The sequence below is a fragment of the Dendrobates tinctorius genome, unplaced genomic scaffold (genome assembly GCF_039654945.1).
Source record: "Dendrobates tinctorius isolate UK_male_01 unplaced genomic scaffold, ASM3965494v1 ptg000250l, whole genome shotgun sequence".
NCBI classification, from domain to species: Eukaryota; Metazoa; Chordata; class Amphibia; order Anura; family Dendrobatidae; genus Dendrobates; species Dendrobates tinctorius.
In genome coordinates, this window is record NW_027361917.1 from 42,631,138 (window position 1) to 42,647,377 (window position 16,240).

At 39.5% G+C, this 16,240-nt stretch overlaps 1 protein-coding gene across 2 annotated transcripts in view; it reads right to left on the reverse strand.

Moving 5' to 3' along the window:
• Positions 1 to 1,077: 1,077 nt before the first annotated feature.
• The window catches only part of AKAP12 (A-kinase anchoring protein 12), a 250,664-nt gene continuing 235,501 nt past the window's right edge, over positions 1,078 to 16,240 (reverse strand). For both annotated transcript variants that reach the window (XM_073557650.1, XM_073557651.1), the window contains 2 exons: positions 9,612 to 15,033; positions 1,078 to 2,143 (listed from right to left, as the gene is read on the reverse strand). In XM_073557650.1, the coding sequence (XP_073413751.1) occupies positions 9,620 to 15,033 (5,414 nt within the window). In that variant the 3' untranslated portion in view covers positions 1,078 to 2,143; positions 9,612 to 9,619. The remainder of the gene's footprint in view (positions 2,144 to 9,611; positions 15,034 to 16,240) is intronic.

Genomic DNA, 16,240 nt, shown 5'->3' on the forward strand with positions numbered 1-16,240 from the left:
TTCCTTGGACTACTTCGGATTCCCAGGACTATGTCAGATCTGCATGTTTTTTTGTAATTAATTGGTGAACAGTGGAAAAGTATAGTGCATATCAATAAATAGGATACTTATTAAACACAGTTTTTGATCAAAAATAGCATAAAGGCCGTTCCATCAGCGTCAAGGTGTACTCAAATTCGAGATGGTCCTAACCTCTACTTATGATGGTCCTTACCGTTAGAGGTGTCCATGTTCGGGACCTGGTCCTGCTTGGCCATTATCCACAAAGATGTCACTATGATGCATGGTAAGGTTTTAATACTAGTACCCTATTTATTTATATGCACTGTTGCTTTTACTTATTGAATTCCAGCAGGGTATATGTTCATTTTGTCTATGTCTTAGGTTTTGATTAGTTAATGACCAGTGTCAACATGCTCTTATTTTGCATGTGCACCACCTTATACTCCAGTTCATTTTTTTTGTTTAGTCTCAGATTTCTGCATTTAGCGCAGGCATGGGTGTGGTCTCCTTTCATTTGAGTTGGACATTACATTTATATATATTCCCATTTGCTGTGTGTTCATGTTCTGGACCTGGCCCTGCTCGACACTTATTCACACAAATGTCACAATGAAAGATGGCAAGGATTTAACATTAGAGGTTAGGACCATTCCAAATTTGGGTACACCTTGATGCTGGTGGAATGGCTTACACTTTTTTTTTTATTAGTAATATTGGATGTCTGATAGCTGTAATTTCCAGTACGTGTCACATGGACAGCACACTTTGTCATCCATGTGCACGTGTGAAGTACATGTTGTCATTCGTGCCTCCTTAAAAAACGGATATGTCTACATGTGGAACACACAGTGGGTGTGAAAACACAGAGGTGTGAGGATCACCATAGATTTTAATGTGTTTGCCTGTGTACGTGTGGATATGTGTAAAAATGGATTTCACAACTCCCGAAAACATGCATGTGCTAAGAAAGCCTAAAAGATGATGCTGTGTTGTGTATTATTAGTTAATGATATTAATTAAGAAGATGTAAGGATAACAAGCTTTCCATATTGATGCATAAGACGAGAACAGTAGTAAAAGCAAGAATTTTATTTAAACTTATATTGTTTAAAAATCACAGTTTAGCAAAATGTACAGAAGCATAATGAAAGACACATAAAAAACAAGCCAATTAAAAAATCTGCAGATCAAACATGGATGGGGATTCTTCACAAGAATTGTGGACACCAGAAATATGGAATATTCCAAGACCTTTCATTCTTGAGCGAGTCACTTTTGTCCCCAGTGAATATTTCAGGTGCAAAATATGGTTACAGAGATCATATATGTGACAGATTTAAAAGCAAAAGTAAAAAAAAATAAAAAATAAAACTGTGTCTTAATAAAGTTTATAGTGCACTTAATATAGGTATGTATCATTTATAATAACTTTGGGTAATAATTTAAATGTCACTGTAAACAGCTTCTACAGCAAACATATCTAAAGTTCTGTTGCATTGCCAGTTCTAGCTCTTGGTTAGACAAGTCGCATTTTAAGGAAAAGCTGCTAAAATATTATGTGTTGTTCCCATGCAGGTAGCTTCAATTGTAAGGCATTATATGCTAGGCTAGTTTCTGGTTTATTTCTCCTTTGATACATATATATACTTGGAAATAAAATGAAATATACAGTAATTAAAATGAAAAACAGGATGAAGATATACACATAAATACACAAGTTGTCTCCCTCCAATTTCAAACAGCTTTAACACAACTCTGGCAATAAACTTTATGATATTTCAAACATACAGCCTTAATCCAGACGAAAGACTTTGGTGCCAGGTACCTTTAAAAGGCAACTTGGAATAGAACTCCCCAGGATTCTGCCTTCTAGTATTTAGCCTCTAAACAAGAACACAGAAAAGCCTTGGAAAGATAATTAAATATTTATCAGCAAGTGACAAATCTGGTTAATGCTCCTGATGAGACCTCAGGATTGTCAGATAGTTCATTCTTATCAATGAAGGCATGTGTGCTCCATCTTCAGAATTCATAATTTAGATATGTCAGCTTTCTTCACATTACAGCTTCCACCTCGTTAGTAGCTTCAGCAGCTTTCACATTCTCGTTTCTTCAGTTTCTCTTCTTGAATATCTGGAAACTGGTAAGAAGAAACAAGGTTGTTAAAAGTGAACAGTATTATTGGAAAAAATATCTAAAAATTCTGCACTAAATGGCCATTTTCTAATAATTTGCATTTCACTCTACATAACTGCTGTAAGTTGTCAGAGTTTGGTCTAGAAGACCAGAAGATGACAAAATTGATGTCCTGCCATTTTTTAATACTATTATAGGATCAATAGAAGTCTTCCAAGTAGAGTTTGGCGGATTGCTTCTCGGGACTCCAGTCCTTCGGCCAGAGATCCCCGCAGTGGCTTTGGATTAGCCAAGCTGGTGTGACACCATCATGATGCACAGATGACATTGTGCCAGTCTGTCTAATCAAAGGCAGCACTAGGGATCCCAGAAGCTAAGCAATTCCCAGAGCTCCTTTCCAACTGCCAGAGATCACTGACCTGGCCAATGAACAGAAGTCCAAAGAATCCATTAGCCAAAGTTTACCTTCTAGTATTAAATGCAACCACCACCTGGATAACCCCTTATTAAATTTTGTAGTCCCCCTTATAAAATAAAAAAGCATACTTACCCACCACATCAGAGCAATTCCAATGATGTCACCACTGGATCTATCAGGGGTTTACGTGGCATTATTATGCACCATAAGCTCTGCAGACAGCCCTGTAGCAGTCACTGATTGGCTGCAGGGCTCATTTGGCATAAGAATTTCATGCGAACCCTGGCAGACCAGGTGTTGACATAGCTGGAACGGTACAGTAAGTTAAACTATAGTACAGCTCTTTGTTGTTGTTTTTTTCAATTTACAGTGGAATTACATCATACAATCATTGCCAAAAAAACAAAATTGACATAATTTCATACAAAACTCCAAAACCAGGCTGGAGAAAATTGTTTACACCCTCAATTTAATATTTGGTTACACACCCATTGGAATAAATAACTGCAAATAGTCACTTCCTATATCATCAACAAGTTTCTTACACCTCTCAATTGGAATTTTTGACCACTCTTCTTTTGCAAACTGCTCCATGTCTCTTTGAAGGGTGCCTTCTTCCAACAGCAATTTTAAGATCTCTCCATAAGTGTTAAATTTCATTTAGTTCCGGACTCATTTTGGGCCACTTCAGAACTCTCCAGCACTTTGTTTCCATCCATATTTGGGTGTTTCTTGACCCTAGGCACTACACTGGGACCCACACAGATTTTATGATGCCTTGCATACAGTCAAGGCATCAAGTGTCAAAGGCAGCAAAACAACCCCTAAACATATTTGAACCTTCACCATATTTGACTGTAGGTACTGTGTTCTTTTCTTTGTAGGCCTCATTCTATTTTTGGAAAGCAGTAGAATGATGTTTTAGCACATCTGTCTCTGTCTTGGTCTCATCTATCAACCAGGCAAATTCCCAGAAGGATTTTGGCATACTTGCATACATTTTGGCAAACTGCAGTCTAGCTTTTTTATGTCTCTGTGTCAGCAGTGGGGTCCAACTGGGTGTTCTGCCATAGCACTAAATTTCATTCTAATGTATGGATAGTTCACCCTGACACTGATGCACCCTGAGCCTGCAGGGCAACTTGAATTTCTTTGAAATTTAATTGGGGCTGCTTAGCCACCATCCCAACTATACTGCTTTGCAACCTTTCATCAATTTTTCTCTGCTGTCCACATCCAGGGAGATTAGCTATAGGTGACATAAGTTGTAAACTTCATTATGTTGTGCACTGTGGATAAAGTAACATCAATATCTCTGGAGATGGACTTGTAACCTTGAGATTGTTGATATCTGTTCTCTTCTGTTTCTATTCTCCATGTTTAGTGTGGCACATACAAACACACAATGCAAAGATTGAGTCAACTTCTCCCCTTTTTACCTGGTTTCAGGTGGGATTTTCATATTGCAAACACCTGTTACTTGCCACAGGTGAGTTTGAATGAGCATCACATGCTTGAAACTAAATCATTTACCCACAATTTTGGAAAGGTGCCAACAATTTTGTCTGGCCAATTTGTAGGGTTTTGTGTGAAATGATGTCCAATTTGCCTTTCTTTCTGTTTCTTGTTTTTACACACAAAAGGAACAAACATGTGTATAGCAAAAACATGTATAATTGTAATAATTTTCTGGAAGAAACAATTCATTTTTTAGAACAATTTCAAGGTTTCCAACACTTTCGGCAATGACTGTATAAAAAGTGGTTGTCCAGGTAGTGCACAACACCTTTAAGAGGAATCGGTATGATGATTTGTACCCAGTAAACCATTGACAGTACGGAGAAGGTAACACCATACCTGTGTGGCTGCAAAATTGATTTAGGAATGTTGAGAAAATCCACTTTGTTCTAATATGTAAATTTTATGTCATGGGTGTTCTGGGAGTCATTTACATCCAAACAATCACTAAAGCTTTTCTCTCTATGCATGACAACTGAGGACTTTTCCTTGATTCACCTTGTGCCTCAATAAAATGTTTAGTACAACTGCAGTGATATCACAAGGGGCAGCCCTTCATCAAGGCAAAAAGAACTGGCGTTAGGGTTTAACGAGAAGAACTGGAGCTGGGACTAGGACCTCTCTAAAGGCCCTTGCCAGCTTCTTTTTATATTAAATAGCTTTTCACAACATTTCTAATCCATCTGTAACCACAAAGGTATGTTGCAACATGAATTACAGACTAAAGGGTGTACTAGGCATAACCAATCTGACAGATTCACTTTGAAAAAATATTAATTCTGCAAAGCTATGATACATATGCATCTACACTTGCATCCATTGCCAGAAATCATTAGGGTACATTCCCACATAGCAAAACCTGTGTGGTTTCTTTTTCCTCCCTTTTCCCGCAGGTATTCACGCTAAAATTATGCAAATGATATCTGCGCTGTTTATTATGTTTTGGGAATGTACCCTTACTGTTTCTTTTGGCATCACTGCATACCAAATCTCAGGAGACTAGGTTATATCAAATAATTCTATTTATAAAATAATTTAAAAAAAAAATATATATATATATATATATATATGCAATTTTTAAATAGAAAAACAATATACAAGTGAATTCATATCGTAAACATAAAAGTGACGGTACAGCTTCATCACTGAAACATATTAAAAGGTGTCATTGGAAGGGTTTCAACCTTAGGATATTTTTCTGTGAATTTGCCGTCAAACTGTACAGACGATATACACTCACTGGCCACTTTATTAGGTACACCATGCTAGTAAGGGGTTGGACCCCCTTTTGCCTTCAGAACTGCCTCAATTCTTCGTGGCAGAGATTCAACAAGGTGCTGGAAGCATTCCTCAGAGATTTTGGACCATATTGACATGATGGCATCACACAGTTGGCGCAGATTTGTCGGCTGCACATCCCTGATGCGAATCTCCCGTTCCACCACATCCCAAAGATGCTCTATTGGATTGAGATGTGGTGACTGAGGAGGCCATTTGAGTACAGTAAACTCATTGTCATGTTCAAGAAACCAATCTGAGATGATTCGAGCTTTATGACATGGCACATTATCCTGCTGAAAGTAGCCATCAGATGTTGGGTACATTGTGGTCATAAAGGGATGGACATGGTCAGCAACAATCCTCAGGTAGGCTGTGGCGTTGCAACGATGCTCAATTGGTACCAAGGGGCCCAAAGAGTGCCCAGAAAAAATTCCCCACACCATGACACCACCACCACCAGCCTGAACCGTTGATACAAGGCAGGATGGATCCATGCTTTCATGTTTACGCCAAATTCTGACCCTACCATCCGAATGTCGCAGCAGAAATCGAGACTCATCAGACCAGGCAACGTTTTTCCAATCTTCTACTGTCCAATTTCGATGAGCTTGTTCAAATTGTAGCCTCAGTTTCCTGTTCTTAGCTGAGAGGAGTGGTACCCAGTGTGGTCTTCTGCTGCTATAGCCCATCTGCCTCAAAGTTCGACGCACTGTGCGTTCAGAGATGCTCTTCTGCCTACCTTGGTTGTAACGGGTGGCAATTTGAGTCACTGTTGCCTTTCTATCAGCTCGAACCAGTCTGCCCATTCTCCTCTGACCTCTGGCATCAACATGGCATTTCCGGCCACAGAACTGCCGCTCACTGGATTTTTTTTCTTTTTCGGACCATTCTCTGTAAACCCTAGAGATGGTTGTGCGTGAAAATCCCAGTAGATCAGCAGTTTCTGAAATTCTCAGACCAGCCCTTCTGGCACCAACAATCATGCCACGTTCAAAGGCACTCAAATCACCTTTGTTCCCCATACTGATGCTCGGTTTGAACTGCAGGAGATTGTCTTGACCATGTCTACATGCCTAAATGCACTGAGTTGCCGCCATGTGATTGGCTGATTAGAAATTAAGTCTTAACACACAGTTGGACAGGTGTACCTAATAAAGTGGCCAGTGAGTGTACACATCCCTTATAATTGCAAAATAATTATAGATGTTACATTTGCATAAACATGACATGTCATCAATAAATTTGATTAGCTTAACTGTAAATCACTGATAAGAAATAGATGCTAATGGACCCGGTACAGAGTGCTGTATCCCTGTGATATTTCTTTTAGAATTTGTAGGTTATAACAAAGTTCTACTATTCATTTGTTTTAGAAATTTTCAGAGCTTTATGGCTCACATACACATTGGACTAACGTCAGCTAAACCTGACAATATTGATGGAATTAGCCAACCGTCCAATGTGTATGGGAGCCTACCATTGTCCCCGACAGATAATGTCTGGGGAGGGCAAGATCTGTGATGTCTGGCAGAGAACAGAGGATGCTTGGCTGAGCTATCCCCTTCCTTTTAGCTGTTATCATCTTAAGTGGCAGCTGGATGAAAATAGTGCATAGTGTGGAAAACAGAAGCTCCTTACACTATTCAGTAGCCACTAAGGGGTCTTACAGATCAGCTCCAATTCTTTTTAATGTATGGAGTGAATGGAGTTCAGCTCAGCATACTGTTAACATCCAGCTGCTACCAGAGGTGATAACAGCTGATGGGTGAGGATTGATGAGGGAGCCAGGTGTCAGAACCCAGTGATCAATGATGACCTATCCTAAATATAAGTCATCAATACAAAGGTCATTGAAAAACCCTTTAAGGAGACATCAAACCTGAGGTGGCTTTTAGGCCATGCAGAGCTTGCTGGGAAATACAAAATGTAACTTGCCTTTTCACAAAGGACAGTTAATGATGTCAACACATTTCAGCATGGACCTTCAGTTGAAAGGGTATCTTTCAGCATGATTTCACACTCCAAAGAATTTATATGTGCATGTAGCTTTTTCAAAGACAAGTCCAGCAATACCTTTACATGACAAGTCTGTTTCTCACTTACTGAGAAATCAGTGATTGAATTTGTGAGGTGATTTGGAACATGACGCTGACTGTCACCTACATTAACCATTTGCATGTAATTTGCAGCTACTGTTCTATTTTATTAGTAATGTAGAATTGACAATATTTTTGCCTGCAGTACTAATCACCGGCCACAGGAAGAAGAGTGAGCGAAACGGCATAGGGGTCGGCGAGGTGCGGCTGACCTTCTGGCTGCTTGATGGTCTAATGCAAATAATCATTTAGGAGATACAGTATACTTTTCTAATCTTTTCACCACTTATGCATTTGTACCTGCACGAGTTTGGCAAAGATTGCTTTCATGATTTATGCACTAGACACTTTATAGCTAATCTCTTTTCTCTCATTATCAATATTCATGCTCAGGACTTGTACATATCTTAGGCTAATGGTAGTATCTACTATCTGTTTGTCATGACTGTTGATATGGGTGGTAAACTGCTTTACAACATAGGCCCTAAGCACTTTACTATACTACAACCAGTGGCAGTGTTTCTAACCATGATATGCATTATTATTGACTGCATTGATTCACTCAATTAGCCTTTGTTCGGATTGTTGTTGCTGCTTTGCGGTCCTCAGGCAACCCGGCTTTACTTTTGCACTTCTCCCTATTGGAAGTTTTCTCCCACCCAGCACCCCATTATTTATTTTGTTTGTCTTATTATATGTATTCAATAAATTGTTTTATTTAAAGCTAGAATCTCTTTTTTTCCTGTGGAATTATTCAGAGTTGCTAGGAATTGTATGTGTTCATATTTCATTGGAAGGGTCTAGCATTTGAACCTCTTATTAGAAGCTAACCAGTTCTGGGAGGAGAAATAGAAACCACTATTCAGAGACTTATGTTATATTAAATGGACTCTGTTCTGCTGGTGTGAACTGCAATATGGGCCAAACCAGATGGAGCCCCAGGCCTGGGCGAAGTGCAAGCAATTGTGAGGAAGTGCCTGACAGGAAGGGGTTTGTTTGGTGGCTATCTTAGGAGAGCGAGGTGAGAGCTTGAAGGAGGAGGACGTGTGTCGTCTCCATCAAGCACTATCCGCGGAGCCAAAATCCACAGGATCCGACATCCGTTAAACACCGGAGGGCCCTCCAGCAAATCAGCTGTGGTATCATGCCCCGGTTGGAAACTCGTCATCCCTTAATCAAATAGCCGTCGTCCAGTGGGCTCATCTCTGCAATGACACAGCCACCAGACACAAGTCAGTAAGTCCAAAGATCGGGCCCACAGCAAGGATTACAGCGGGAGCATGCACACACACATAGTTAGTTTGGCACAAAACTCAGACAGGCACATACAGGCACTTGAATGTATCAGTGCCCAGACTTAGCTTGCTAAACCACTAGAGACTTACAGAGACTACAGTGTTGAAGGGGATCTACCAAAGTATACAGAGCCTTGTAAAGGTATAACTGGACTTGTCTTTGAAAAAGGTGCATGCACATATAAATAAAGCCATAATCAATGGCATAGAGAAAAGCTTTAAACACCCACAGTATATTGAACCAAATAAATTTTTATTCAAATTAATTTTTAAAACATATGAAATAAAACCATGCCACGCCCGCTGATGAAGAAAGGGTGAAACACGCGATGGGGCGGACAGGACCTTGCATAACCAGCGGTCATTCATATAAGTGCTGAAATATACACTGTAAGTTTGTACTTTAAGATTCCCATACTGTTTGTCACTTTGAGGCTATCCAACACATTGATTTATATCATATATACCTGGTTGGTATATTGTATAATGGTGTCACTGCAATCTAATGGCAGCACTTTGTTTTATGTCATATGTTTTAATAATTAATTTTAAAAGATTTATTTGGTTCAATATACACTTGATGTTTGGCTTCTCTTTATGTCCCTGGTTGTGGTTTAAATATAAGATTTGAGTTAAGGCCCCTTGAATTTTGTGTGACTCTTTTTTTGGGATGTGCTTTGGTGTTTAATGCGCATATATATATAGTTTGGATTGTGAAATCCTGCTGACAGATTCCCTAAAAATGCATAAAACAAGACATAGCATTAGTTTTATAACAAAACCTGTAAAAACTGAACTAAACACTTTAGTTATAGATAAAACATAAATACTTGGAAATTACACTTATTGATTTCAGCAACTTACATGAGGTCTCAGGATTCAAGAGTCGGTGCCTTTTCATGTGCTTCTGAGGCCTGAGTGGATATTTCATTTGTCTCTTGAGCATGAACTGAAACAACCGATTCAATTTCTTTCCCTGGTTTCTGCTCTCCTTCTGCCTTTCCTTGTTCACTTTCTTCCAGCTGTGGACATAGTTTGATGGTCTCATGCACAAGTACAGTTTGTAGAAGTTGTGAGTTAAGTTCATTTCCCAGATTCTCTTCTTGAACACTGTTAGTTACTACTTTTTCCACTGTCGTTTCAACAACGTTATGTACAATAGTTGCACTGCACGATTCAATGGTGATAATTTGGACAGTGTTTTCTTCAGTTACTTCTACTTTTTCAGATACAGCCATTTCTTCAAGTTTGTCACTTTGGCCGCTAGCATCAACAACAAAACAGTTTGTAGCTGCTTCGATTGCAGCATCCACAATAGCCGCAGCTTTCTGAGAGACAGACTCTGCTACGACCTGCAATCCTCTGGACAACCTTTCACTCTCTTCAAATCTTTTGTCATCATCAGTTACTTCTGAAGGCTCTACTCTATCTTTGGGTATTTCAATGGTTTTTACAGTCTCTGTCAAGACCTGTTCTTCCACAGCAGCTGCAGTAACTGGTTCAGCCGCTTTGGTGGCCTCTGAGCTTTCCAACTCTGGAATATCTGTAGTGACAGCTTCCTCTTTCATTTCCACTATTTCTTCTTGAGGATGTTTCTTTTGTTCCTCACTAATAGCAGTACTTGCTTTTGCATCACCCCGTATAAGGAGTGAAGGAGTAATATCAGATTGTGCCTCAGAGACTTGTGATTTTACATCACTTATTTGTTCCATGGTTGCAGGAGCTATTTGATCAGCCTGCACTTGGCTAGCCATTTCACTCTTCTTGTCATCTAACCAAGAGATACATTCAACAACTTGCACAATTTCGTTAACTGGAAGCACAGGAGAAATTTCTGCCGGTTGGAGCTCCTCTAACTTTTGCACAATTCTTTCAGTCTGAACATCAGCTGGTCCTGTGAAACTTTCTGCAACTTGTACATTAGATGAAACTTGGGCACTGTCCGCATCCTGAACTTTAATTGATTCGGAGGTACTTTCCTCAACCTTTGCTTCAGGTAACACAAATGCATATGCTTCAACTTGCATTTCATCCGACACAGCATCACTTTCTTCAGCCTCCGCCTCAGCAGATTCAGGGATACGTTCTTCAGCTTTTGCTTCAGCAAACACAATAGCACATACTCCAACAGGTACGCAATTTGACACAGTAACACATTCTTCAGCCTGCACCTCTGCTTGCTTAGCATCTGATAAAGAAACATTTTCTTTTACCTGTTCCTCAATTTGCACACCCAAACATTCTTCAGACTGCACCTCAACTGACACAGCAGGGGCACATCTCTCTGCAACAGAAATTCCTTCTTCAGCTTTCAACTCCTCCGATGCTGATGTAACATCACTTTCATCAACAATATCATGGCACACAGGTATATTTTCTTCAATCTTCTGTACTTCTATATTCTTTAGCTTGGTTGACACAGAACCAAATTCAGATTTCAGTTTATTTGATGCACTCACTTCCACTTCAACAAGGACCTCAATTTTCACTGAGACACTTTCTTTTGGTTTCACCTCATTTGAGACAGATGACATTTCTTCAGGTTGTACCTCAATTGATGTAGATAGTAGTTCGTCAGTCCCCACTTCATTTAACAGAGGCACAGTTTCTTCTGGTTGCAGTTCATTTGATACAGATACAACTTTTTCAAACTGCACATCACTGCTTTCAGGAATAACTTCCTCAGATTGCACTTTGTTTGAGACAATAACAGTTTCTTTAGATTGCACTACGCTTAGTACTACTTCTTCAGGCTGCAATTCGATTGATACAAGAATAGGTTCCTCAGACTGCAGTTGATTTGATACAGGTACAGTTTCATCAAGTTTCAGCTCACTTGATACAGGTACAGCTTGTTCAGGCTGCATTTCGCTTGACAAAAGTGTGATTTCTTTAGAATGTAGTTCACTTGATAAGGGTACAATTACTTCAGCCTGTAGCTCACTTGACATAGGTACACCTTCTTCAGCCTGTAGCTCTTTTGACACAGGTACAACTTCTTCAGCCTGTAGCTCACTTGACACAGGTACAACTTCTTCAGTCTGCACTTCATAAGATAGAGGTGCAACCTCTAACTTCACCTCATTTGATTTAGGTATAACATCTTCAGCCTGTGCTTCACTTGATACAGTTATATCTTCTACAGAAAGTGAATCATCTTTAGCACACGCAGCTTCCAATGCAGTGGCACTTTCTTGAGCCATATTTTCTACAACAAGTGAATCAGAAGCATCTTCACATTTCTCCTCTGTCTTTAGAAAAGGGTCAATGAGGGCATTTATATCTTTCTGTACTTCTATTTGATGAACAGTTGCTTCAACACATATTATTGTACTTTTATCACCTTGTTCTTCTAAGGAAACAGGAGATAAATTTGTTTCTTCCTCGACACAGAGAGGAGCTGACTTACAAATTATTTCCTGGGCATCCATCGAGGCATGAAGATCAGTCATATATTGAGATGCTTGCAATGTATCAAGAGTTAATTTTGCCTTTTCTGCAACTTCATGTAGTATATTTTCAGTATGCTTCTTTTGGTCTTCTAAAGTCTTGACGCTTGCATCTTCCTCTGGCATAGGCGTAGCTTCTCCAGTTGAAACAACTGACCCAACTAATTGTGAAACAGCAGATATCATTTCAGTTGTCTCTTCAGCACATGAATTTTCTATTGCTTCTTCAAGTGCAGTTAAAGCTTCTGATGTTAATTCCATCTCATTAATTATTGTGTTTGGTATTTGAGTCATAACCTGGGAGACAGCACTTAGAACCACTGTTTCTTCAATAGTGACTTCTGTTTTAATTATATCAGCAGCTTCTTCAATTTCTTTTGCATGTTCAATAGTCTCAGAAACAGTTGCACTAATCCAAGATGGTGACCTTTCTTCAAGATTGGTGATTGCTCTTTCTCCCTCTATTACTGTAACTGTCACGGCATGAATTAGTTCTTCATGTTCTCCTAAAACAGTAGGTAGAGCTTCTTCCAAGGATTTTTGAGTATCAAGCTTTTCTTGTTCTGCAGCATCAAACTCTGCTAAAGGAACTACTGCAGGTTCATCAGAATCATCTTCAGCAGCTTCACTTAATGGCTGACCAGTTTCAGTGGTAGCTGCATGTTCTTGTTTGCCATCTGATTTTTTCTTTTTTCGCCCTGGAATAAGTTTCTTAAATGAAACCCAAGTTTCTTCTTTTCCAGCTTCACCCTCTGAGGTTGATTGTTCTGTGTTGCTTCCTGCAGTTTCATCATTTTTTTCCTCCACTCTTGTTCTTGACTTGCGTCTAGGAGTCACAAGTCTTTTAAAAGACTGCCAAGTGGATGCTCCATCTGCTTCTGTAGGACTGCCAGCTTGATCTGGTGATGTGCTCTCTTGGTTTTGTTCTTGTGAACTAATAATGGGGCTGTCAGAATCAATATCTTTAGCTGGTACAATGTCTTCTGTTTTCTTAGCTTCATCTGGAGATTTTATCCCTTCATCTTCTTCTGAATCAGAGGTCTTTCTTGCTCTTTTCTTAGAAGATCCAACACATATTAAAGCTTCCCATGACACTGAACTGTCAACCTTCTTCTTATTTTCCTCTGTGCTTTTTTCAAGTTTTTGGTCTTCATTGATTTCTTTGGGTTCTTCTACATTTTCCACACCAGCACTCTCAGTAGAAGACATAGTTGAAGTTTTTGCTTTTTCAACCTCATCTTCCTTATCACTTTCAGATGGTCTCTTTGGACGTCTTTTTGGTGTGACAAGTTTCTTAAATGAAGCCCATGGTGTGATTCCATCCTTTTTTCTCTCACCATCAGAAGTAGTTCCTTCTCCCTCTGCCTCTGCAGCATATTGTGGTTCATCTAATGGTTTTTCTATGGGAGATGTCTCTGCTGACTCATCAGGAGAGGACGGGGAGCTATCGCCACCATCTATTTCTAGAGCCTCTGGGGATTCAGGTGAAACTGCTTCTGTTGCAACTTCTACTTTGCTATCATCTTCTTTTTTACTTTTACTTTTCTTCCCTGACAGTTTCCTTAGGCCAGAACTGCTGAAAAGTTTTTTTAACGGACTGCCTTGAATTTTGGCTTTTTCTTGTGAAGACAACAGTTCGGCCTCTGTGGTGATGGCTTCTTGACTTTTTTCCTGCTCTACAGATTCAGTACTTGAAGCCAACTGTGGCTGATCATTATCCACATCTACAGTATCTGTTGTTCCTTGCAAGTCTTCACTTATTCCTTCTGCAGCTGTTGAGATAGAAGCCACTGTGATTCCATTAGTTATCTGGGATTCAGCATCATCTTTCAAGATATGAACTTCAGATTTTACATCAGGCACTGGAGTTTCTTCTGAGGCTGAAGTTACTGTTTCAGATGTTTTCTCTGCATTTTCTGTTACTGGAGTAACCTCCTCAACTACTTTTACACACTCTTCTAATTTGACTTCTACTTCTTTAATAGGTGAAAGTTCTTCTATTGACTTTTCTTCTGCCATATTTTGAATGTTTTCATCAGTAGATACTTTGGGCTGTTCACTTGAAGATTTACTTAAATCCTGTGTCACAGAAAGGTCGGCAGCTGGTTGTGTTTCAGTTGCACTCTCCTCTTTTACAGTTTCAGGTACTTCAGGTACTTCAACTTTCTCCTGCTCTTCAGCTTTGATATGTTTCTCAACTTCCTGTGGATCTTCCTCCTTGGACTTCTTAAAGCTTGTCCTTTTCCTTAGTCCAGCCCATCCTTGTGTAAAAAATCTCCTAAATGGTGAAGATGTGTCAGTGACAACTGGATTTGTAGGGGACTCTGGGAACTTCTTTTCTACCTCAGATTCTTCTGCTTTCTTTTGATTTTCTTCTGGTATTTCCTTTGGATTTTCACCAGCCTGTTCTGGCTCTTCTGCATTTTCAGCAGGCTGCTCACTATCTTTGGTCTCCTGTTGACTTTCTTTCTTTCCATCATCTCTAATATCAGTTTGTTCATCATGACCATCTGTGCCATTTACTTCAACTTCATCTTTCTTCACAGTTAGGAGTTGTACAGGATCAGATTTTTCCGATTTGTCCTTTTTCACTGTGAATTTGAGGCCCACAAATTTAAATACTTTCTTGAACCCAACTTCATTTGTTTGATTTCCGTCAGCTTGATCTGGAGATTTTGCTTTCTCCTCAGACTCTGGTGTTGTAGGTGTGGCTTCGGGTGTTTCATCGTGTCCATTTTCTTTTGCAGCTTCAGTTGGAGTGGTATCATTGTGCACAACCACCATGTTTTCTGCAGGTTCCTCGTCTAGTGTCACACTTGCTGGCTCTTGTTGCTCAACTGCAATTAGAAAAAAAAAAACGCTTGTTAGATCTGTTACAAAGTGATATGAGCGATGTTTATTAGCACTTATTCTGCTCATGTTATTGTTTCTATAAATTATGAAGCCAAGAAAAAAAAGAAAGTCACGAAAATTAAAATAATTGATCACTTTGGGTGATTAGGAACCAGCATAATCATGTAAATTTATATACACACGTGGTCAAAATTGTTGGTACCCCTCGTTTAATGACAGAAAAACCCACAATGGTCACAGAAATGTTGAATGACAAAAGAAATAATAAACCAAAAATCTATGAAAATGAACAAATTAAAGTCAGACATTGCTTTTCAACCATGCTTACACAGAATTAAAAAAAAAATAAAACTCATGAAATAGGCCTGGACAGAAATGATGGTACCTTTAACTTAATATTTTGTTGCACAACCTTTTGAGGCAATTTTGAGACTTCTGCACCTCTCGACAGGTATTTTGGCCCACTCAAGAGCAAACTGCTCCAGTTGTCTCATGTTTGAAGGCTGCCTTTTCCAGATGGCATGTTTCAGCTCTTTCCAAAGATGCTCAATAGAACTTAAGTCAGGGCTCAAAGAAGGCCACTTCAGAATAGTCCAATGTTTTCCTCTTAGCCATTCTTGGGTGTTTTTAGCTGTGTGTTTTGGGTCATTATGTTGTTGCAAGACCCATAACCTGCGACTGAGACCAAGCTTTCTGACACTGAGCAGCAGATTTCTCTAGAATTCCTTGACAGTCTTGAGATTTTATTGTACCCTGCATAGATTCTAGACACACTGTGCCAGATGCAGCAAAGCAGCCCCAGAACATAACAGAGCCTCCTCCATGTTTCACAGTAGGGACCGTGTTCTTTTCTTGATATGCTTCATTTTTCAATCTGTGAACATAGAGCTGATGTGCCTTGCCAAAAAGTTCCATTTTTGTCTCATCTGTCCATAGGACATTCTCCCAGAAGCTTTGTGGCTTGTCAACATGACAGCTTGAAGTTCACCTTTAATCTGTTTAGAAGTTTTTCTGGGCTCTTTTGTTACCATTCGTATTATCCATCTCTTTGATTTGTCATCAGTTTTCCTCCTGTGGCTATGCACAGGGAGGTTGGCTACAGCCCCATGTATCTTAAAGTTCTGAAAATGTGCAACTGTAGTCACAGGAACATCAAGCTGCTTGGAGATGGTCTTATAACTTTTATCTTTA